The sequence below is a fragment of the Coffea arabica genome, chromosome 10e, assembly GCF_036785885.1.
Source record: "Coffea arabica cultivar ET-39 chromosome 10e, Coffea Arabica ET-39 HiFi, whole genome shotgun sequence".
Classification (NCBI taxonomy): domain Eukaryota; kingdom Viridiplantae; phylum Streptophyta; class Magnoliopsida; order Gentianales; family Rubiaceae; genus Coffea; species Coffea arabica.
Window position 1 is genome coordinate 5653048 of NC_092328.1, and position 24803 is coordinate 5677850.

Below are 24803 nucleotides of genomic sequence, written 5' to 3' on the forward strand. Positions count from 1 at the left end.
GAAAGAGAGGGCCGTAGTTAGTAGTCTTGATCGTAGATGATAGCAGAATGGGCAGAGTTCGTAAGGTCACATGGATTCCTCTGCAGCAGATGTCCAAACCTTAGTCCTCATCCGTCATCTTTCTCACACACACTTCGACACCTACACTCCTTTTTTCCAGATCTTACAACAGAATCTCTGAGCCAGTGTCAACTTTTCGTCAGCGTCTCTCTTCTTCCGTGCCAGTGTCCGACCATATTATTACCAAATGAAACTAGGGCTTTTCACAGTCCTCGGGGGACGTCCGTCTCCCCCGAATAATGCAATGCACCACCTACTTGCTGCCACCACTCAAGTGACTAAATCACCCTTACTTTATTAGTTTTTTTCTACCCAAAAATTCCATTGTATTATAAATATATTTATCAATTACCGTTTTATTTTCTCAATCACAATATTGTCTGACATATATAATATAACAAAACAGTGTTATAGTATTATTATAAAATGTTGTGATGAACTATATTTTGTCTTCCAAAACTATAGGCATGTATACTTTACCACTTACAGTTAATAGTTAATAGGGTTAAGACAAAGGTACCTTTTGCAAGACCAAAATACTCTTGGTTAATTTTTGAGCGCACACATTTATAGAACAATTGTAACCTAATAAATGAATATTTTTTCAGCACGCAATCGCTAAATCATTATCAACACAACTACACGTACGACGTACTTGACCTTTTAGTAGTAAAAAATAAAATAAATTTCTACAAGAAAAATGTTTAAGCAACTCGAAGTGCTTATCTCAATGTCGATAATGGTGCTTATTTTAAATTATATAAAATTAGTGAGTACATTCGGAGGGAAGATATTATTTGTAAGAATTTTTTTTATTGTATCACTTTTTTATGTGATTTATGTGAAATAAAAAGATTATAAAGAAACTATAAATGTTTTAGAAAATGTGTTTAGAGAATCTCAATTTGTTTACCAAATAAATTAGATTCCAAATAGAATATTAAAGCAAGTTACGAATGTGTCATACAAGTACTAATTAGCATCTTATTGACCCATGATTAGAATCTTGTGAGAGCTGCAAGGTAAGTGAAAATTATTAAAACTAATTCGTTTATAATTTAAAGCAAAAAGAAAAGTGACAAAAAACCGGTTAGAAGCTTTGGGAATTTTCTTTTAATTTTTTATATCACGTGATTAATTAGGTGCTTTTCTTTTCAATAAGGCGTTTCATATTTTGATCTAAAGTGTGGCATTATCCAACAGGCATTCTGAACGAGTGTTCAAGTCATTTCATCAAAATTTTGGATGGAAAGGTTATCATTAATGCTTGACTAGTCAACATAGGGGGGCAGAGTTTATAAGTTTGAAGCTAGAGGGGCAAATTGTAATTAATCCAAAAAAAAATTTTCCATCCAATCCAAGGTACGTACTCGGTTTATTCCAATGATTAATTTGCTCATAACAAATTAGAATTGTTAATAACTCTTGTTTATGCTAAGAATTACATATTATTGAAATTCATTCTTGATTTACAAGAAACGATATATAACAAACAAAAACTTGGGAAAAAATATATATTATTACCATTTTTATGTCTACATACTAATTAACCTATGCATATATAAAACACGATATCAGTAGTCCGAATTGTACATATTAAGACTAAGGAATTAATATTGTGAATTCGAAAGAAAAGTACAGTGCCCAAATCGATCAGTTGCTTCATGTATTAAGAGAAGAATAATATGCAAAAAAGATTGTTTACTCAAAGGTTACGTATTATATTCAACAAGGCCCCACAGCTTGGTTTGTGAATCTTTAAAGGGTCATGAGCATTATTACTGTGCTATCTATGTATGCATTGGCGAGAAAGGAGAAACTGCATATATGAAGCTATGTACGTGGTATGGTAGTACTAAGAGAATTCTCCATATTCGGCTTTACAAATAAAAATTCTGATGAGTTATGACTAGTCCAACTTACGACGTCGATCACGTGTAAATCACTGTAACTTTACTTGTTTGATTAAGGGTCTCTCTCTATCTCTCTCTCTGTCTAGAAGAGCTTATGCAAAAGCCATTATTCATTTTCCTCACAAAGGGAATGGGAATGAATAAAAGCCTAATTTGTTTGGGCTTTTGCCTTTCTCCTTCTTGGTCTTATGCATGAACCTTCCTATATAATAAGATGTCAATTTTCGTCAAGCTAGTAGTAAGCATATTACTATAGCTTTAATCTTCTTCTCCTCCTATTTTTCTCCTTGGGCCCTTTATTCTACTTTTGCTGCTTAATGCTCATACTCCTACCCTCTCCACAAACATGCTCGTCTATTTGTGGCAAGAGAGAGAGAGAGAGAGAAGAGAATAGAGTAGTTGAGAGGAAAGCCACAAGGGAACTAAAATAGCAGCAACCAAGGAAATTAAAGAAAATGGCCCTTGATGCTGCAATTCATGTGCAAGATTCATTTGGCTACTTCTTCAAGGAATTTTACACGTTGGGAGGAGGAGGAGCAAATGGTGGAGGAGCAAATGGTGGATGGGGCTATGGCTATGGCTTTGGCTTGCAAGAAGAAAAGGGTTTTGTAGAGATGTTGGATAGTGGCATGGACCATAATTTACACGGGAATTGGGAGTCTTCATCTTCATCAGTTGTGATGCAAAATGTGAAGGAATGGGATCCGAATTCCTCACCGGAGGCTTGCACAGCTGACCAACTCCTTTTAGAAGGCGGCTCCCCTGCGATGGAAGAGCCACCAGAGTCTGCATCTACCCCGGCTGCAGGCAAGAGAAAAAGAAGGCGCGCTAGAACTTGCAAGAACAAAGAAGAGTTGGAGAATCAGAGGATGACACACATTGCTGTTGAGCGGAATCGACGGAAACAAATGAATGATTATCTTGCAGTTATTCGATCCATGATGCCACCTTCCTATGTTCAAAGGGTAACAATAATTCATTCTTCAAAATCTAATCAGCCCAATAATAATATGATCGATACTTAAAATAATTTCTTTTTGAAGAACGAATCTTAAATTATGGACGAATGTTGCTATTCCTTATCCTGTTATTGTCTTTAAAAGAAACATGTGCAGCCCATCAGGTAAATAATTGGACTCTTTTTGTTTCCGTGAAAAGCGTCACATAACCCCAAAAAAAAAAAAAAAAATTTCATGTTCAATGTTTATTATCGTTTTCATGAAAGAGACATGATAAAAAAGCAATTAAACGGTTTGTCTTATCATTTCGGAATGCATAAAAACTAGTGCTATATGGCTTGTCAATCTGTTTTCAAATAAAACAGCTGATTCAGTAGTCACAAAGCCATAGTATGTGGACTACAGTAAGTAGTGCAGCATAACTTTCTTTAATTTTTCTTTTTCCTCTTAAATTCCTATTTCAGGGAGACCAAGCCTCAATAATTGGAGGAGCAATTAATTTCGTAAAGGAGCTTGAACAGCATCTTCAAACCCTAGAGGCACAAAGGAGGAGAAATAGCCAACAAGAACAAGAAAATGGAACGTCACCGCCACTTTTTGCTGATTTCTTTACCTTCCCACAATACTCAACACGTTCATCTTCAACTACTCTTCACTCTAACACCATCAATTCACCAGTGACCACCACCACAAGTGATCATCAGCCACAGCCTAGCAGGGCGGCAACTGATCAGAACCCGTCAGCGCTAGCCGACATCGAGGTCACAATGGCCGAAAGCCATGCCAACCTCAAGATTCTTTCAAAGAGACGTCCAAGACAGCTCTTGAAGCTAGTCGCTGGGCTTCAGTTGCTTTGGCTCACTGTTCTCCACCTTAATGTCACAACAACACTTGACCAAAAGGTTCTCTACTCTATCAGTGTTAAGGTTGGTTCATTTTCTTACTCATGATTTATTTATACTTGACAAAGATACATTAATTCAAACCCACTGGCTATTTTCACGTCTTTAATTTTTTTTTTTTTTTTTTTTGGCTTCTTATCTACGATAACTTTCCATTTAAACATTTTTGAGGAAAAAATGTACTAATCAATTTGTGGCTAATTATTATAATCTCTTGAAATAAACAGCTTGAGGAAGGGTGCCAGCTAACAACAATAGATGAAATAGCTGATGCTGTGAATCACTTACTGGGCAGAATTGAAGAAGGAGCTGTTTGAAGCTGAAACCCTGAAATTTTTTAATGTGTTGGGTTGAATTTTTGTCCAAGAGATATTCTGGCCTCTAGTTTCTTGCTTCATTCCCCCACCTTAATTACTTACTTCTCTTTTTAATATCTATATCTATATATATATATAATTTTCTAATTCTCCTGGTTGTGGTGGTAGTGGGGGGACGTCTTTGTAATATTGATGTGTCTCTTAGCTAGTTGGTTATAATGGGACGAAATATTCTGTCATGTGCATGCAGTACTCTCTGTTAGCCCTCCAGGCGTCCGATCATTCATCCCGTGGTGCCTGTTCTGTTCCATACGGCTTTCTGGGAAGAAAAAATTGTAGTTTAAGATTGAAATGAATAAAATTTTAGATGTGGATTGAAGTCCCAATATTTTTTTTTTTGTCTTTTCTTTTCCTTTTTCTTTTGACCTACAAGAATGGTGTCCCATGACTGGAACAGTGGAAGTTGAACATTCTCGTACATGAATCTGGAGGAGTTCAAAATTCTTGTCGTTGAAATTTTAGAAAAGAAAATCATTTGCAACAAAGCGCCTGAATCCTTCCAAATTCTAGTAAAGCCACAAGACTTCTTTCAAATACAAATTTCCAGTTTTTACCGTTCTCATCTTTCTCAAGTAGGTGAACAATGAATGTCATGTCATGCACTGTTAAATGTTGATGTTCTCTCTCTCTCTCTCTCTCTCTCTGTTTTTTTTTTTTTTTTTGGGGGCCGTTGATGTTCTCTTTTTATTCCTTTCTTTCTTGATTTTGAAACAAAAATTAAGGATAAAATATAGTAAATTCCCCTGCGGTTTGTCTATGGCACGCAAAAAAAATCATTTCTTGATTTTGAAAACAAAAATTAACGGTAGAAACCGAATGCTTGTCTCCCTTTAATTTGTTTATTTTTTTTTCCCTTTTGCTATTCTTGAGGTTCATTATTAGCAACACAGTTTCTATTTGGTAACAAATTATTAGATACTAATATAAATGGGCTGAGACATGTATATGAACCGTGAAGCAGTTAAAATAAAGAAGCCGACCGCATCTGTTTGGCTATTAGATGACAATGTACAAGTACTCTCCCAACTTTCCTGAAAAGAAATTGGCTTAATAGAAATATTTAGAGGGCCACAAACTAGTTCTCTTTCTGCTATTGTTCCCATCAAACAAGTCAAGCACCGCGAATGAATTAAGAAACTGAACGTATTTCAGAGTAAACTAAAGTAGTACTACTTTCCTTCAAAAAAAAAAGAAAGAAGAAGACAAAGATATATAAGGGAAAAAATTCAGTTGATGAACAAGTGAAACCATTCCAAGCTAGGTAGATCAAAGCAGAAATCTTATAAAGTTAATTAAACATATAATACTTGTTCTTGGTTGATTATCTTAACTGATTATATATTCTGATTTTAGATAATCAATTTTTGTGATGTTCTCGATTGCTTTTTATACTCTAGTTATAGATTTTTTTTAATGGTCAAAAAAGCTAAAAATCTATAACCATCCAAAAAGAAAAGTTTTTCGCTGATTCTAATTACTCTCCATAATCAATTTTTATAATTAGATATTATAAAATCTAAACAACCGAGAACAAAACCATAATCGTGAGACTCAACATGACATTTTATTGAGATATCAAATGTTCTGCGTACCTAGTTGTATTTCATTGAATTATAATATATCCTCCGATTGGAAATTGTTATTCTATGAAGTGGTTAATGGAGATCGAGCGACAAGTTGGAAATTGTTAATGGAGATCATTCTCTAAGCTGATATTGTGACTATTTTAAACCTAACTTTGTAACCCAAAAAAAAAAAAAAAAAAAAAAAAACCTACCTAAGGACCCATTAGTTTGGAGATATAATTGTCATGAAATTAGTTCTCTATGAAGGGTGTTTTAGATAGTTTTGTTAGTATCCGTAGGCATGATTCTGTCTTTGATTCATGAGGTGTTAGATTCGCCATCTCTTTGTCTCCTTTGCAATGGGTTAAAGCCCCACGTTGACGAGCGTGCATCCGTTCACATTGTACACAGAATAAACAATGATGCTATGCAGATGCTGACGGCCTGATCAGCAGGTAGGAGATGCAGGGAAAATTCTAGCTACCTTCAGCCGTCTCCCTCCCAGCAATTAACACTGACTAAAACTGTCATTATTATTGCTCATCATATCATGTTGACGTTTTACATTCTTTTTCCTCTTTGGCCAAATGATTTGAGTTTCCTTTGGAAAATTGAAAAGGGAAAGAAACGTAAAGCATTTGATTTGGGTTCAGACTGGCCGTGATGCATGGTTTTTCTTTATTTGGATGATGACTGCTATTAGAATTCTTCTTGCTGACATTTTTTCTTTCTGAAGATGTAAAGGGATGCACTCATTCTGGCAGACTGGAAAAGGCGATAAAGAATCTGAACTCCACTGCTTAAAGCATATTCAAATGACTCCCAAGTGTTGCAAATTTAGCACTCTCATGATAGATTAGATCTGTTTTGAGTCAATTTCTCCAAATCTTAGGACGACCAGCTAGTACTTGATCAGTACATTTATCAAGACTTGAATACCTCAATCCAAACAGAAGATATTATGGCTATTTTCTTTTTTTATTTCCTTAAAAAAAACAAAAACAATAGTGATCTCCCTAGCTACTACCTGTCGGCAAACATCTTATCAACTAGACTGAATTTCGTTGTTATAGTAATTTTTAATATGAAAGTCTAGAATTTTAATGGGATGTGTTCCTAATTAAGTTTCAAAATACTTACCTTCTTCTCAAATAGCTAAGCAAATTTTGGTACAAAATGAAATATTCTTTGGGACATGTTGACATTGATGGTTCAATCTCTCATTCCTTTTCTTTCTGTTTTAATTACCACATTAGAGAATCAGAGGTAAAATCAGGTACTAATGATAACTCAGGAGCGATGAATGTTGGGAACAGAGAATGCACACGGGAGAACACTATCATCATATTTGTTTACCACACAAACAATCATAAGGGGATTGACCCTCTGAACAGGTTGATGTAAAACCAAGCGAGGAACAACATCACCGGTCTCATGAGTTCTTTCTCGTGCTTCTCCACGGCATCGATCACAAGAATCTACTCGGCTACCAGCCATGAAAGTTCATTCTTCCTAAACATAGCTCAGTTTTATTTCTCAACAGGCGATTATAGATCCCAATTTTTTTTTTTTTAAGAAAAATAAGAAGTAATATAGTAGAAGAATTTTTTCTAACAAAACCAAACCCATCTTAAATTTATAAATATAATTAGATTAATCTTTACAGCACGGTCAATCTAAGAATTTTTTTTACACGATGCATGTAACATGTGCAAAAGTTATAATTTAAAATTTGGAGGAAGATTATGCTGCAGGAAAGATTAATCCAAGGTTGTATAAGATGATGCTCTTGTACATCTGGGTAGTTGCATTGACCTTATAGAATCAAACGCTAATAATTTCTTTTAAGAAAAAGTTCATTTTGATGCTACCAACAAGTGAGTCTTTCTCCGGCAAAAGCAAATAACTTTTCAACTATTCGTATGTTCTTGTCACGTATAAATGCTTCATATGCGAACAGAGTAAGGAAGTAAAGTCCACAAATCTTCCAAGTAAGTTACTCATGCATTCATTGTATCATATTATATTACTACAAATAAAGCAATCCTGCTTTAGGAGATAGAGCTCATGTGATTAATGAAGATGACCAGTGATAGGACTTAAAGTTGTACGTAAAAGGCTTAAAAAGGTATCATGCTTTCTGACAAATCTCTGAACTCTTCCCCACAGAGTGGCAGCCCGGCTAGTATTTTATTTTTATTCCCTTCTCTCTTCATTCCATCTTTTAAACCTTTTGATCATCGATAACGCTTTCTCTTGAGCAATCGTCCGGACAATGGAGTTCAGAATGTCCAAATTAGTTGGTTGATTTTCACGCATTGTTGAAAAGAAAAAAGAAAATTACGCTTTCTCTTGGTTTTCTTCACTTTGAGTTGGACAATGTTGGCAATCGGCTCTGTCTGTCTCCAAATATCAAATCTTCGCCAAATGGTCTTTTAAAGCTGTGGGGCTTTTTAAATGATTTATAGAGATGGGGGCAAGTCTAATGACATGAATCGAATAAACTAGGGCATTAATGTTCATGTGTTGGAATCCGTCAGAAATAAGGTGAAGATGTCTCATTTAACTTTAAAAAATATGTCTTTGCATTTAAGAACTAGTGTTTTAAATTTAGATGGAAATTAATTGTCGTCCTTCGGGAAAAAAGAACAAAAAACTAAATAACCGACCGACTCAATTTAGATTGAATATCGGTAAAACATATTTCCAAAAAATTGAAATTTTAATTTCCAAATTCTCAATTACCGACCGAATTATCGAATTTCACATTTTAGTAAAACACACGTTTCATATATTGCATACCTACCAATATATCATATTACATATTGATCTATATGTGAATAGTGTTATAAGTTAGATTTCGTGCTTTTACACAAAGCTTAAATGAGTATTAATTAAGTAATTAATAACTTCTACAATGCCAATTACACATTAAATATTCTAACTAATCTCTATTAGAAAATTGTATTTTAAAATTTTGGATATCACCTATTCTTCTGAAATTCAATTATTAATATCCACATTACCAAATAAAAAATTTGGAATGGTGATTGGATGTTAGTCTTGTAGAGAAAAACTAAACTTTTTATGTTCAAATTATTGATTATAGGCTATAGAACACCCTTACCCATTAATGGATACATTGTCAATTTAGAAAAGATAAATCCCTTATTGCTTGTGCAAAATAACGTTGTCAGCTCCAACCTTTAAAATGGTACTAGTATTCTTCACTAAAGATAAAGAATGCATATGGCAAGCCTTTATTTAATTTGGACCCCTAGACGTTTCACTTATTTTTGGACCCAAGGCGTCAGCCAGCCCAAGCCGAAGATTTTCTGTCACCCACTCTCTCTTGTGCTTCTACAATGCAAAAACCCTCTGAATTCTCTCACTTTCATAGGCCCAAACTTCAAGCAATCATTAAATGCCCTCTACGCTTGAGTCCAATCTTCAATGGAAAAATATTTGGTCCATCATTGATACAGCGAGGCACTCTAAAATACTCCAAAAATAATTCAAATATACAAAATCACAGAAATAAAAAAAATAATAAATATAGCAATTCCTACCACTTACTTTCTCCTTCCACCTACCACACACCACCACTCACTGTCATTGCCCCTCCTACCCTCCTTGCTCCTTTGCATACCACCACCGTCCCTTTTCCCTTCCTTCTCCTCCTCCTCCCTTTTTTCTCCTCCTCTCTCTTCCTTTTTCTTCCTTCCCCTTCTTTCTTCTCTTCCCTCCTTCCTTTACCTCTCTTCCTCTTCCTTGGCAACTCCCCTTACAACTGGAGGAGAAAGGAAAAAGAGGGAGGGGCAATGGTGACTATGGAGGAGAGAGGAAGACGGAGAGAAGAGGGAGCGGTAGTGGTAATGGAGAGTTAACAAATTTTTAAAAATATCTCAAAAAATTTTAAATTTCAAAAACGCCTAAAAATATATCTCGAAAAACACTAGATATATACGAACTATCTGTAGTGATAAGTTTTTAAAATACAATGTTATAGTAAAATTTTGCAAAAATTTCCAAAAACACCTAATCCATATGATGGTAAGTATTTGAAATACAATGCTATAGTAAAATTGTCTTGTGTGGGATATGCATCACTTTTACATGGGTGAGCTCTTCTTCGGTAGGGTTTCTCCCCAATTTCCCTTAATGCACATTTAGAGAAAAGTCTATAGTTCCTTTAAGGAATCATTCCCTTAATTTCTATTTCTTAATAATAGTAATACTTTAAATTAAAAAAAATAAAGTTCAAACAATTTAAGAGTCTAAAAAATTAATTTCATCATGCAATGGTGAATTTAACTTGAGAGTATGATATCCAAAAGTGATTATAGATACTCCCCACATTTAGATGCTTGACAGTTGACACATGTATTTATAAAATACCAAGGGTTGAAATCGATTATAGCTAATGATGGTCTTAACTTTAGTTAAATCTAGTCAAACTTCCTAATTCAGATCTCAATAATTTTCTTACCAATTTGCTACACAAAAATCTTATCACACCACAACCACTGATTGCACCTAATAATCATGACGTAAAGAAAAAAAAAATTAAAAGAATTCGTGTTAGTGCACTGTGAAAATTAAATAGAGAAGGTGCATAATTTTTTTTACTCGCAATCACACACCAATGATTGAGACTAGTAAGAGGTGGGATATTCGCGGTATTAGAATGCATCGATCAAAGTATGATTAAATGGTGATGGTGGCAAGACCATTGTTGATTATCTTGCAGGTAGAGTTGAGCCTAATCGTTCATCAGCATTCTTGCCAATACATCGCAGGAAGGAAATGAATTGCAAATTGGATTTCCTCCACGCAAGAAGGTGATGGGCTATTAGCACCTGAAAGCCAAGTTCGAAGAACATATGATGTTATCCACCCTGTATGCACATAGAAATTTGAAATGATTGCAACAAAATAGAAGAAGATGGCTAATTCAAAAAATCTTCAACAATTTACAAGCAATTTTAGAACCGTATCAATTGGTAAATCCAATTGCTAGTTGACTGGATATCTTGACAGAGTCAAATGAATTTCAGACCTAGACTGTCCCCGTCCCTTTCGTGATGCATATTACACTTCTGCATTTACCTCTTGGTATAATTTGGAATAACTTTTTCCGCAGCTTGAAATTGGCGAAATTGTAAACAGCTCTCGTACGGTACTTTTCTTGCTAGTGTTACAAGCCAATGGGTATCATCACTCTGTTTTGCATTGAGCCAAAATTCTTCAGGAATATGCCATCTTCACAAGGGAAGTGATGAGTTGGTTCTTGAACTTTGCCTGGATAAAAATGACCTCCCAGCATATGAAAACGATCTCTTCATCCTAACAGGTCCCATATGCAGAAATTGTGTAATTGAAGAACTCCCATTGCTAATCCTAGGCGTCCTAGAATTTTCACCGACGACGTTCTCTCCGGAAACATGGTCTGCCTCAACATCTTGATCCACTGGGGTATCCTCAAATTCAGCCAACCGCATGTTAGCAACAGCACCATTGATATTTGCAGCCAACAAAGAATCCACTGAAACAGACCTTCTCATTGGTTGCATCTCAAATTTCCCTCCCTCCATCATCGATTTATCGTGTGAATCATCAGTTACCCAAAATTTTGCAGCTTCCACAACCCGTCCATCCTGATGAACCTCTGGAAATTCAGTGATTTCCCCTGTAGGACCTCCCCCGTTTTCACGAAATTCATTTTCCCTTGCATGATTAGTACTCAATTCTTCATCATCTTCCGGATTCTCCACCTGGGAAGCTTCACCCGGGCGCATGTTATGAGAATTAATCCCAACTGAAGCCACCACAGGAGTAGCTGCGGCACTGGAAACAATACCAGCACGACAAACGGGACAATTTGTGTGAGACCTCAACCAGGCATCGATGCAAGAAACGTGAAAGGCATGGCTACATTTTGGTAACAACCTAAGAGTTTCATCATCTCGAAACTCATTCAAACAAACCGAGCACTCAGTCCCTTCGATGAAGTTATCACCTTTCTTGTACCTGAAAATCGTGATAGCTTCAATAACTGATGGCTGTAGACCAATCGTGTTTATGTACCAAATGGGATGATCAATGCCCGGGCCACGATTTTCATCCAGGAACTCTTCATCAGCAGCTCCTCGCTGCTGTTGCCGCGGCCTAGAACGATTACATGCCAAGAAATACTTGACCACTATAAAATAGTAGCAGACAAGAAGGAAGCAGCTAGCAAACGACGTTCCTAAGACTATGACAAGAGGGGAAACGTGATGGCCTTGTTTAGCTGACGAATTGTGAGCTATTGGTGGTGGCACCGTTGCCGGAGGAGGCATTGAGTTTGTTGTATAAGGATAGCAACCCTCCTGGCATGTTGAACCGCAAATCTCTGGACAAGAAATGGTGTCGTTACCTTTCGTAAATGGATGTAATTTTCTGTGCCTCATATCAGTGCTGTGTGGGGGAAGAAATCAGGGTAGAAGATAGGAAGGGACTGAGGGAGACGAGGAATATTATTATTGTTTTGGTCAGTTGATTTTCTTGAACAATGAAGAGGAAATTTGGTTGCATTAGCGTTGAAACGAGGCAGTGTTTTAGACTAAAGAAACTCCGGACTTCGTACTGTAGCTGCCACGTTGTGTTCATAGGTGAAGAAAATAATATGCTAATCTGTTTTCAAGTTCTGGTGGAAGACTTTTCTGTGTTTGAGTTAATTGTATTATTCATCAACTGATGACGGCTCTCTCGTCATTTTCCTTTCTTTCTTTTTTTTTTTTTTTTTATTGTTTAGAATGAAGTCTCTGGTCAAATTGGAAATTCTGCAGCTCAAATTGTTAGCCACAGAAAATCACTACTACCAACTACCAACCTGCCATCGTGCAAAACATAGCACGGTTCTGGCCTTTAATTATTTTTCCAATATTCTCACAAGAAGTCATGGCCTCAATCATAGCACTGAGGCTCCAAACGAGCCGAATCGAGTCGAGTTTTGACCTAATCGAGTCGAGACTCGACATAATTTCATTAAACTCGAACTGGAGTTCAAGCTCGACGAGTTGACAATTTGAAGTTCGAGCTCAAACTCGAAAAAAATTAAAAAATAATTATTTTTTTTTATAAAATAATATTTTTTCTTAATAAATAATAAAATATTAAGGATATATATGTAATTTTACTATTAAAATTAAAAAAATATAAAATATATATACTTAAAATAAAAAAATAAAAAATAAAAATATATATATACTCGACGAGCTTAATATTTTGAGCTCGATTTCGACTCGAGCTCAATCCTGCTCATGAGTGGCTCGATTCGTTTGCAACTCTACGTAGCACAATATACTAACGAACCTCTGAAAATTATCACCTGCTCACCCTGTCTGACTGTCTCCCCTTTCTCCACGCATAATAATAATAATAAACCACTCGCCAAGTCAAGTCTATGTATGATGTTGGTGCAAAGAAAACAGCTACATGTACACATGAAAAAAAATTAAAATAAATTTTATATACACTGACGATGTATACACTATCACGGTTGAATATACGACATATATGCAAAATTTAACTTTCGCATTTAAATTTGAATTATGTGTCATGCATTTAATAGTAAAAGTATATGCATTGTCAGTGTATAAAAAATTAATCCAAAAAAAATATGAGTGGCTCTTACAAACTGACTGACTACTGCCTACTGACTACATACAAACAAAAGGATTGTTAGGAGCAAAGCTTAATTTCAATATGTGCACAATGTGTATAAATTTTATCTTTTGAGCCAACTGTTATTAGTGTTATACTCATGGATGCTGCTCTGAACTTTCATGGGATTTATGCAATAACAGTCCTTTTTTCCTAGTTTTTTTTTTTTGGGGTCATTTGTTACGTAGTTGTTGTTCGATGTGGAGAGGTCAGGACTCAGGAGGAGTGATTAAGGTGGGTATTGAGTATTGAACAGTGAGACAGCCCTTTCAACTTTCATGATGTTTGCCTGTTTGGTGATAAGTCCACATCAGATGTAGATTTTACGCAACAATTTGTTTGGTTGGTGAAAATCAAAAAGTTAGTGAGCCTAATCAGGCGGTGAATTATATGTCACGATCCCTTCCCTTCCCTTCCCTTCCCTTCCCTTCCCCCACACACACATGACACAACCCACAAAAAAATATGTGTATATGTCACGAAATGGTCAGTCGGTGGCCGTCGTCGGAATGGACTTTGTATCTTCAATGATTATCCAAATTTCGCTTGATCTATCCTATAGACGGTGTTTGTTCACCTACAACGTTAATGCATCAATGGACGTTTCGTATATGGATTGAGACAGCCTCTTTAGGCTCCCCTCCTTCTAGATTAGAATAGAGTAGGTAAAGGTGGCAAAATGGGCGGGATGGGCGGGATTTGCTTGGGTTTGAGATGGAACCGAGTCATATGGGTTTGGGTCCAACCTTACCCATATGTGTTTTGGGACTAACTTGGGCGGGATCATTTTGGGATGGGTTTAGATTCATCCCGCCCAATACCCAAATTCATTTTCTACATATTTTTTTTCCTTTAATTCATTTTTTATTTTTTATATAATTTTAATATTTTTGATTTATTAAATTTCTTTTAGTTTTATTAAATAAACATGCAAGTGCTTTATACTCAAGATTCCCACCAAAAATTGGATTAACAAATAAAGGAAAAGATAGATATACAGCCATATTCCAACATATATCAAGATGGCCAAGGTCCTTAGGATGTTGAATATTTATCCTCATCATTGTCCAAGGATGACAGGTCTAAACTAACTGAAATGCTGGAAATTCTTGTGGATAATGACTAAGAAGATTACTAGATTATATTCGCTGGTATGACTATAAAAATTGTTAAAGATAATTTTTGAATCTAAGACTCCGTTTGGATTGACTATTTTTTCAAAAAATAAGTTTTTCAAATACAATGTTACAGTAATATACAATAACTCAAGAAACATTCCATCCATATTAGTATATCAAATATTTCAAAAAAATTTTATAGTAAAAATTTTTCATATACACGGCTACAATAAAATATTTCAAAAACACCTACAAAAAACAGCTAATCCAAACGGAGCCCTTGCCATTTGAGCCCAATGGGTACCCAAGTATTTCCCATCCTTTCCCATTCATTAATGGGTATAGTTGGGATGTGTCCCAACTTAAACCCAATACCAAATTATAATACCCATCCCGCCCAAAGTTCCTTTGGGCATGGGTAGCCCATTGGGACTTGGGACAAATTGCCAGCTCTAAGTAGGTTATACAAATGAATCGTAACTGACAAAAAAAAAAAAAAAAGTATATGGATTGAGACATTACCTTACCGAGGAATCCAATTTGCTATCACCCATCTATTTTGGACGTATGTATCTAAAAATATGTATTACTACTTCATTTTTTTTTTTCACTTGCTTGTTTTTCGGATAAGAGGTAGGGGATACTCAAATTGGCATCTAAGTCTGATACTCAGAAAAATTCATTACTCAAATAATTAGCAAGAGAAATGACCAGTTTTCTCTTCTATATATAACAAGTTAAACATCTTATCTTACAATGTATAATGGGGAGAAGTCACTTTTTAGTGTAAACATATAGTCAGAGAATTAAAGATTTAAAGGGGAAAAAAAAACAAATTTTTGGATGCAAAAATAAATTTTCTCAATTTTCAAAATGCTTTTCCTGACCAAAAAAGGCAATATACATGTGTGTGTGCGTGTGTGTGTGTGTATATATATATATATGAAGTAGGCCTCGAGCTGCTCACTCGCTCTGAAATGAAACTCAGCCCAAGCCCAATAGTTCTCCGTGAGTCAATACAGTAACCTTCTGCTATATGCTTAACGACCCACTGGACGGGTCTAAGTATGTCCTTTCTTGGGCCACAATATAGCTGGACCAAGCCTACTACACTCTGTGGAGAAGACATATTCATGCATTGTTTTGACGAAAATATATTCCTATATTTCAAGAATTGCGAGAAATGCAGCATAATTATTTAAATATTTTTGTGCACTTTTTGGGGCATTGAAAATACGTGAAACCTAGTGGGTGCGCCAATTAAATGATAAAATGCACATCTTGTGATTCTTGCACAAGTTTCTAATCTATTTTGATATATACCTTCTCATATCATCAAACTAAAATTTGTTAAACCTTATAGTAAGTTTTTTTTATACACCGTAAGTGTAAAATTTTTTGCATACTAACAAATTTAGGTCATGCTTAATAATATGAATTTAGCTTTAAAATCTAAATCATGTAGATGTAGTGTACATCTATAGCTAGCTTTTAGTGTAAAAAAAAAAAAAAATCATTGCACTGTCAGTGCGTAAAAAGTTAATTCTAAATGTTACTGAAATTTTGAGTGATAAAGTAAGTTAGAGTAGGAATAATGTAAAAATATTACAGATTTGGGGGAAAGAATCAAGCTACCAACTATGTTATTTCACACATAGGGTTCTTCCAGTATTCAATCCTTAATTGGGGTAAATGAATTCTTAGTATGTGTTGATCTCCTCCCACCTTTCTTATTTTAAAAAACAAAAACATTTAGACAAAAGAAAACCAAGTGCTACAATTTTTGTCAATATATATAATCGATCTTCCTCCTCCGGATCACGTGTATTTCATTGCTTTCAAGGCAATAATTAATGATATAGCTAATTCAAAAATACACTTTCAACCCTATCCTGCCAACCAAGAGAAAAGAAAACAAAAGTATTACTACTATTTACTACATTGATTTTTCTCAAAAAAAAAAAGAGAAAATAAATATTGAAGTCTCAGTCATGTATAATATCTCAATCCTCGTTATGTTGCTATTGTTGCAGTTATTGAAATTGCTAAAGTTTCCAATTATCTGAATTTTTAGAACTCTCAATTAGTCAATGTGCTTAATGGTGAATTAAGAGATTATGAAACGATTACTTTGAACAGTATAGGATTATTACCCCATAAACCTTTCAACCTTTCAACTTTATGGATTAATTTCAGGGATAATTTCAGAAACCTCCCCTGAGGTTTCTTATAATATCACTAGCTCTTCTGAGGTTTTTAAAATTACACTTACCTCTCTTGAATTGATATTTCTTGTAATATTTTAACCCATTTTGGAGGAAACACAAGAAAGATAAAACATTTATTCTAATACTACCCTTATATTTTCCTACTTATAAAATTTATAAGAAAGCAGCATTTCTTATACTTTATTGAAAGAAAAAAATGGAGAAAAGAAAAAATTGTTCCTTCGTGTCAAATTTTCTAGGATTGAATAGAGGATTGCAGGTTCTAATCATTTACTTTAGTTAAAGAATTTGTGGGCAAGTACAACGAAATTGTTTAGTCTTAGTAATCTGATTTTTCGCACAATAATTAGTGAACAATGGAATTTGAATACAAATGATAGCATGATTCGACGAACGGCAGTGATTTGGTTTCCAATTTTTTTTATGTATTTGAATACGTTTTCCAACTATAGGAAGCAAAATTTTAACTTTTGCCATTGCAAAACTATATGTTGACAAGCACAACCAATTTTAATGCTGTACTTTGTTGTGCCCTTCCCCTCCCTTCCCCCCCCCCCCCCCCCCCCTCTTTAAACCATTAAAGGTAGAGCTAAAAATTGAACCAAAAAGACCAAATCGAGTTCAACTCGCGTAGAGTTTGTTCAAATTTAGTTCACCAATTAATCAAATTAAACATGAACAAATATTTTGCATTCAAAAAAAATTTTATACTTGCCTTTGACTTGACTCAAGGAGCATAATATTTGAGATTTTTCCCAAAAATATTCAAGCTTTTAGCTCGATAGATAAACAAACCAGGTTTGAATATAATTCCAAATTCGTTAAAATTAACAAATAAGTTTGAACTCTAAAGCATTTGACTTGAGTAAATTCATTTATATCTCTAGTTAAAAAAATATGAAACTACTAAGATATTAAAAGATCATATCACATACACATTTTATACTTAATCCATCTGAATGTATGCTTAATTTACTTGACCAAAATTCTTTAGTTCATTTTTCGTTTAATATCCTTCTAGCGTTCAATCCTATACCTTAAATAAATAAATAAATAAATCTTCGTTAGGGTTGATTTTCTGCTTTTCTAGGTGTGCTGATTTACCTTCCGGACACCATGTGTTTCTCATTGATTTCAATCCAACACTGGCTTGATTTTTTTTTTTTTTTTTAAAAAAAGGAGATCCAAAATAATGACGTCCCTATTTCAAATTTGTCCTTTCAACCATGAGCAATGATGCCTGAGGCAACTTGTCTTGATTATTCCAAGAAATATAATTCTGTTTGACTTTCAAAATTTTTGAAAATTAATTATGTGTATTTCAATGTGGATAGTATACTTATCAAAAATCAGATTTTTGGAGCAGGGGTGTTTCGCGAATCGAGCCGCTCGCGAGCCGATCGCGAGCGGCTCGAATACGAGCTCGACTCGAGCTCGTCAATATCGAGTTCGAGTCGAGCTCGAGCTAATTAAGTCGATCTCGAGTTCGAGCTCGAGCTCAAAAACATTAAGCTCGTTGGCTCGCGAGCTCAATTATATATTTATTTTTTATTTTTTATTTTAATAGTAAAATTACATATATATCCCTAATATTTTATTATTTGTTAAAATATTATTGTTTTATTCATTTTTTAAAATAAATATTTATTTTTTATTTTTTAAAAATAAAATAATATTTATTATTTTTTTATTTTTTAAGCTCGAGCTTGATATTTTGAGCTCGTCGAGCTCGAGCTTCATAAAATTAACTCGAGCTCGGTTCGATTAGCCAAAACTGGACTCGACCTCGACTCGTTTGCACCCCTACTTTAGAGTAGCTACGAATTGTTTTCATCTAATTTCTTTGTGTCCAACTATAAATGGAGACATATTATAAAAAGATATGATTTATTTACAGAGCCCATGACTATTACCCAAATAAACCTGGTTATGCCTCCAACTTTGAACATTTACCTTTTTTCCTGTTTGGGCCAAATCTGAAATAATTGTTCTCTATGTGTTGATTAAACCATAGAAAAGAAAGAAATTGAACTGTTTTCTCAAAGTTCTTGAGAAAGTTATTTAATTTCTAAAACAATTTTAACAAACCTATACTCTATTTGAATACCGAGCCAAAGGAGGACTTTGAATTCATTCTAAAAGGAACACACTTCTCTACGAGAAAAAAAAAAGATAAAGAAAAATTTTTATAAGGAATAATCTGATGATTAGGTAGTGAAGGAAATTAAAACAAGTACTTCTTTTGATGATTATGTAGCATGGATTGATCCTTCCCAAACCTCTACCATTATATATATAGCGGATTAATCTTGTGCCGCCGTAAAACAACTATTTTCTAAAATGGGAGCTAAAATTTGATCAACGAGTAGAATTTTAACAATCTAGTCACCATAAAATTTTGTCGTCGTTAAAGACTTTTGGTTACGAAATTAAAATTTTTTTGCTACCAAAGTTTGCATGGCTAAATGTCAATCTTCCCGTAGTGAGTAAGCAATATCCAAAAAAGTACGTACAACGAGAATAATTCACAGGTAAATATTCCAAAAAAAGAAAAGAGAGAACGGTCAAACTCAAAGTTGACACTGGATAATGCGCGTTCTGGGGTTCATAGCTCTTCGGGACCAATCAGTGCATGACCGTGAGAAACGTGTCAACGTTTATAAGTGATATTTCTTTTGAAGGCCGCCGTGTGTTGACTGGCCCGTGCTATCAATAATGTAACATCTCAAGGAGAAAAACGTTTCAAACGAGAAACTCTTCTAGGTTCTTTTCCTTTAAATTTTACTCGTATCAAAAATACCAAAAAATTATTTTTAGGTTATTGGGAGGCACTTTCGTTCTCCGCCAACGGTTGGATAGTCAACGAAGCCATCCTTTTTTTTTTTGTCTTTTTTTTTTTTTTTTTTTTTATAAATACACAGCATCTACTGTAATAGCAACCAACCACCAGTCAAGGAATCCAAACTTGCATCAAGACTTTTGCATAGGTCTTCTTCAAGTCGACATATTTTACGGTTCAAATAATATACTACTGCAGAACCTGCTGAACAAAGGTTGAGAAATGAGTACATCCATCCTTTTGTGTTGTTCCACACCAACTGGCCTTCGTAGGCGTGGAGGTTTCACACTGAATCGCCCTTTGGACTTGGCTATCTTAGCTCAGAAAAGGTCCCTCTTTTTTGCGGGTTGCCAGAGCTTGATTCATCCGAGCCATGGAGTGCAAACAATGAACAAGAGCAACAGGTATAGTAAAGGCATATACTCATTGATTGTTTCCGTTTCGAAAAATCCATGATCATTGATCAACATGAACACAAAATGCAATTTTATTAACAACTATATACATTTCTTTTTGTTTTGATTAGGAAATTCGCAGTATTCAACGGTGTTCTACCGGGTGTTCCTCTACCTTCAGAGCCCCCTCCTTCAGATTCCTGGTAAGTTCATTAAAATGATAATAGGAAACCTCCTGTTTGAAAAAACAATTTAATAGGAAACCTCCTGGGATCGATGTTCAAAGAACTAGATGCATTTTGAATTTTCTTCCGCTTTCTTGGTTGACTTACCGAATGCTGATGGTAGAATCATTTTTTCTTCCTGATGAACTGGCAGGAATGGATGGATTCTGGGGGCAGTATTAACATTCGTTTTGCCCTTCCTGGCTAACAAATGGGGGCCATTGTTGAAAATCAAAGGTAAGGCTCTTCTTCTAAGTTCTAAGTGGTTTATCTGTCTTCGTATTTCTTGTGTTATAAGTAACGGCTTGTACTTGGCTTCCTAAGCAATGAATCGCATTGAAATTTTGTCATCTACAGATGAAGTTGACACTGCAGTACAGACGGTGGAGAACGTAGTGGACGCTGTAGAAAAGGTGGCGGAGCAAGTGGAAAAGGTGGCGGAAGATATAGCCGAAGGCCTTCCAGCTGGAAAACTTAAAAATGCTGTTACCTTCATTGAAAATGTAGCTGATCAGATTGATGATACAGCAGAAGTGGTTGGTGATGCCATTGATAAGGTCAGCCTAATACACTTGATTAATTTACGTTTTAGTAGTGTTTTAGTACGTCAATGATAAAATTAGGTTTGGTCAAATCTCATTATCATCAAAGTTTGATCAGACTAATATAATTGAAATCTTAGTCTACTATTAAATTTAGTGCCATGCAACTTGCTCTTAGGCTGGCGGCTACAAAAATGACCCTACTTCTTGTTGTCTTAATCGTAAAATGCAAACACCTTTGGTTTACCTGCCCTGGAAGGAAAATGCCCCAGTCACGTAGGAATCTTGCTCCGCTGGATTATCTATTTTGGGCGTGTTTTTAAAAAATTTGACTGTAATAGAGTTTTTAGATTATATTTTGAGATATTTTCAAAAAATGTTTTGAAATATTAAAGAGTTGATGAGTTTCTAAAATATATATAGAGATATTTTTTAAAAATTTAAACTAGAGTACTTTTTAAAAATTGAAATTGTATTTGAAAAATTAATTTTTGAAAAACACTTCCAATTCTGTGTTATAAAAATTAGACAATTTACTTACTGTGTCGTGTTTGCGCGATTGAGGTTAAATTAAAAACTAATGTTGAAAAGTGGATGCAGGTTCAAGAAGTGGGAGACCAAATAGAATCAGCCCTTGATGGAGAAAAAGAAGCGATCCCTGAAAAAGCAAAGGAGCCTGCCAAAGAAGTGAAAGCTGAGGCTTGAACACTTAGAAAATACTTTTCCCTAGTGCAATTGTACAAGATTTGCTAGAAAGAAAACGTTATGTAGAAAGGTCAAAAGTTGAAAAGGTGCATTGAAAAGTATTCATTTTCTTGTTCTGCTTTCTTATCTACAGCTTTGGGGATTTGATTGATTAAGAAACTGTGCTTTGACGACAAAATTTGACGAATTTCATTTCTCCACGGGGGCACATCTTCTGTACTATTTTTTGTACTGCTCTCTATTTTACTTTTCATTATATTACTATCTTTCTTTTATAAATATCATATTTTAGTTTTTTTTTATTTTTTTAAGATTCAATAACTATTAACTAACTAAAACATAAACACAATAGTCTCAAAAAATAATATATAATAGAAAATTAAAAAACACAGCAAAAAATTCATAAAAAATGAGATTTTTTATGCATATTAATTTTTTGAGTTTGTTAAATTTTGTATATTCAGTTAATAGTTATTAGATTTTAAAGAAATAAAAAAGAAACAAAACATGATGTTTATAAAAAAAAAATAGTCATATAATAAAAAGTAGCACAGAATATGGGATAGAAAATCGAGCTAACAAAACAAATACTAAGGGAGTGCTTGTTTCACAGATTGAAATCGGAAATGGAAATGGAATCATAGACTCTGGTTTTGGAATTAAATTTTTCATTCCAATATCTAACTTGGTTCACACATTGGAATTAGCATCATGCCAATTCCTAATGCTTGGTTTGATGAGTATTTCAGAATTAAATACAATTAAATTTTCAATTTACCCCTGATATAACAATTCTTATAAAACAAAAGAATTACACATACGACAAATTAACATCTCCATAATTGTAACTACAATAGTTATTAACTTTTTTATAAAATATAAGAAAATCATAAACCATAAAAAAAATTAATAACAGAAAATAAATATAGTTGCTGCATTAACAAGGAGTAAATTCCCAAAAGAGGGAGTTTTTAAACTAATTTCTCAAAGGGTGGCGATTTTTGAGTCTCTTCCCAAAGGGTGAAAAATGCATCCAAGAAATGCGTTCTTCCAAATAAAAACGCAACTTTCAAATACATTATTTTAATTTTCATAAATTTGTTTAAATATGAAAAATTGGTTAATTAGTGCATAACATACCAGCTCTTTATGGGAAACTGTCAGATTTTGTAATATGTTTTGTAACAACTCTTTATGAGAAATATACCAACTCTTTATGGGAAAAATTGGTTAAATAGCGCCCAAAGGAAAAGTAGTATGTTTTGTATTTAACATAAACTAAATATGTGAAAGTTAAAAAAAAAAAAATTTGCTCATAACATATCAACTCTTTATGGGAAACTGGCAGGTTTTGTATTTATTGCCCATAACTATGAAATTGAAAGGTATTCAGGCAAATAATTTTACAAATAGGTACAAGGTAACTAGAAGCCCACCCAAACTATACCAGTATTCACGGATCAAATAACCAAAAGATCAAGAATCGATTGACCCTTTGTTTCTGAGCTTCCATTGAATGCATAATTCAAGAAAACACAGTGAGTAGTGTGAGTGGAATAAAAGTGAGAAGGTGATGGGTCCAGAGCATAGCATTTTGGTCCAGTTAGTGTTATTGTATCAGATTCCCTTCTTTTCTTTTTTATTTTTAGCTAGCCAGTGAGTAGCCTAAAAAAATAGAGAAGAAGAAAGAAAAAAGCTTGCATACGGAGAAGAAAATTGCAGAGGCAACGGAGAAGAAAATTACAGAGACAACGGAGAAGAAGTTTTGGATAAGAGATGAAGAAGAAGAGATAGAAAATCTGATGAAAAAGATGAACAGAAGGTGCGGCGAGTGATGGAGGGAAAGAGATGGTAGGTCCGTTATAAATAATTAAATATTGTCTGAGGGAATCAGTTAAGGGTTTTGTCCAAAACCTCCTAATTTGCTCCGGAATAGGATAAGTCCGATTTTTTAGAAATGATTCCAAAATTTGCATTCCAATAGATTTAACCCAAGCAACAAATAAGGAGTTCATTCCTTTCTATAATTCTCAAACCCTTTAACCACGCAGCCCCTAAGTATCAATGGGAAACAAAAAAAAGGCAAACTCAAAATGAGCATTTTCCAATGAAAAAGAGGCTGCTTTCAAAGAAGCATAGAAACAAAAAGTGACCCATATGTGTGATTCACAAAAGAGAACAATAAGTCAACAAAAAATTAGGGTCAAAAAACAATAAAATTACAAAGCAACCAAGCAAATATAACATACATGTTGAATGAAGGGAAAAATGAATGGCATAACTGGAAAATAAAACAAACACTCAAGGCTAAACTAATACTCATGAATAGCTGAGGTTGCCCATCTCTACGGATCACAAGGGGCAACAATGATGCAAACAGAAGAGAAACAAAGAACAAATAAATTACAAAGGAACCACACAAGTAGAGCATGCATCTTCTAGCATCCTAACAGCAAATGGTACTATCGAAAAATGAAGAAATACTAAGGTTAATGCTAATCAGATGAGCAATTGGCAAGGGACTGATGCAAATGGACCGTAATAGCCCAAACATATCAACCAATACCAAAACACTCTTTTACTGATCATTCAGCCAACCCTCCCTTTTAGATACAGATACAGAGTTTTTTGCCAAAATAACACTCTTGCTAAAAAATATTTTCAATGTGATTCACTTTCAAATTTTATTCCCATAATAATGTTATTATTGTCATCTAACTATCCTTATTGTCATGTAGGATAACGAAAAATGAAAGTTCTACTGTAGTTTATAGTTTTTAACATGAACTAAAAATTTAAATTTTTTTCTTATAGAGGCACAAAAAGATTACATAACTTTTATAATTTCCTTATAATTATTTAAAATAAATTCTACCATTATTGACCTTGCTATTATTGATCTCTAAGTTTTTTTAAATGTATCAAACCTATTGTATATATTTTTTCAAAAAATAAATTTTAAAAATACAAACATTGCAACAAAAATTGTAAGCAATTACAAAAACTTTAAGTCTATTATATTTGTTTATATCCTTCCTACTCCTTGAAAAGACAAAAGAATAATCTTCATTTACCTGGACATTATTGACTCGAGAAGCGTATTTTGTAGATGTTGTTAACATAAATATTGATTTTTTAGAATTACGTTTGACAAAAGAAAGATAACGAAAGAAAAAAAAATACATAAAGGTTTAGAGAAAAAGTTGAAGAAGATATTAGATGGGAAAAAGAAATGGAGGGTGTCTTTATCTTCATCATGGCACATATGT

At 34.2% G+C, this 24803-nt stretch overlaps 3 protein-coding genes across 4 annotated transcripts; 2 read left to right on the forward strand and 1 right to left on the reverse strand.

Moving 5' to 3' along the window:
- Positions 1–2094: 2094 nt before the first annotated feature.
- Positions 2095–4537, forward strand: LOC113711878 (transcription factor bHLH94-like). Its single transcript, XM_027235108.2, has 3 exons — positions 2095–2938; positions 3397–3858; positions 4062–4537. Exons 1-3 carry the CDS (start codon positions 2429–2431, stop codon positions 4149–4151), a joined length of 1062 nt encoding a protein of 353 aa, XP_027090909.1. The 5' UTR covers positions 2095–2428; the 3' UTR covers positions 4152–4537.
- A 5805-nt stretch (positions 4538–10342) lies between these two features.
- Positions 10343–12477, reverse strand: LOC113712654 (RING-H2 finger protein ATL54-like). 2 transcript variants are annotated; one of them, XM_027236153.2, is made up of 2 exons: positions 10886–12477; positions 10343–10635 (listed from the first exon to the last, which is right to left on the reverse strand). In XM_027236153.2, the coding sequence occupies exon 1, from the start codon at positions 12226–12228 to the stop codon at positions 11041–11043; it is 1188 nt and encodes a 395-aa protein (XP_027091954.1). In that variant the 5' UTR covers positions 12229–12477; the 3' UTR covers positions 10343–10635; positions 10886–11040. The 2 variants fall into 2 exon arrangements, with proteins under 2 accessions (XP_027091954.1, XP_071923743.1); XM_072067642.1 differs by having other exon boundaries at positions 10343–10674.
- A 7283-nt stretch (positions 12478–19760) lies between these two features.
- LOC140003878 (uncharacterized) lies at positions 19761–21643 on the forward strand. The gene is made up of 5 exons (XM_072066647.1): positions 19761–20072; positions 20195–20266; positions 20442–20524; positions 20645–20844; positions 21430–21643. Exons 1-5 carry the CDS (start codon positions 19891–19893, stop codon positions 21532–21534), a joined length of 642 nt encoding a protein of 213 aa, XP_071922748.1. The 5' UTR covers positions 19761–19890; the 3' UTR covers positions 21535–21643.
- The last annotated feature ends 3160 nt before the right edge of the window (positions 21644–24803 follow it).

What these genes read in the sequence shown, in the direction of transcription:
- LOC113711878 (XM_027235108.2), top strand. Translation starts at nt 2,429, where the DNA reads ATGGCCCTTGATGCTGCAATTCATGTGCAAGATTCATTTGGCTACTTC. An exon ending in CACCTTCCTATGTTCAAAGG is followed by an intron (nt 2,939 to 3,396) that starts GTAACAATAATT and finishes TTCCTATTTCAG; the next exon opens with GGAGACCAAGCCTCAATAAT. An exon ending in TCTACTCTATCAGTGTTAAG is followed by an intron (nt 3,859 to 4,061) that starts GTTGGTTCATTT and finishes TGAAATAAACAG; the next exon opens with CTTGAGGAAGGGTGCCAGCT.
- LOC113712654 (XM_027236153.2), bottom strand. Translation starts at nt 12,228, where the DNA reads ATGAGGCACAGAAAATTACATCCATTTACGAAAGGTAACGACACCATT.
- LOC140003878 (XM_072066647.1), top strand. Translation starts at nt 19,891, where the DNA reads ATGAGTACATCCATCCTTTTGTGTTGTTCCACACCAACTGGCCTTCGT. An exon ending in CCCCCTCCTTCAGATTCCTG is followed by an intron (nt 20,267 to 20,441) that starts GTAAGTTCATTA and finishes ATGAACTGGCAG; the next exon opens with GAATGGATGGATTCTGGGGG. An exon ending in GCCATTGTTGAAAATCAAAG is followed by an intron (nt 20,525 to 20,644) that starts GTAAGGCTCTTC and finishes TGTCATCTACAG; the next exon opens with ATGAAGTTGACACTGCAGTA.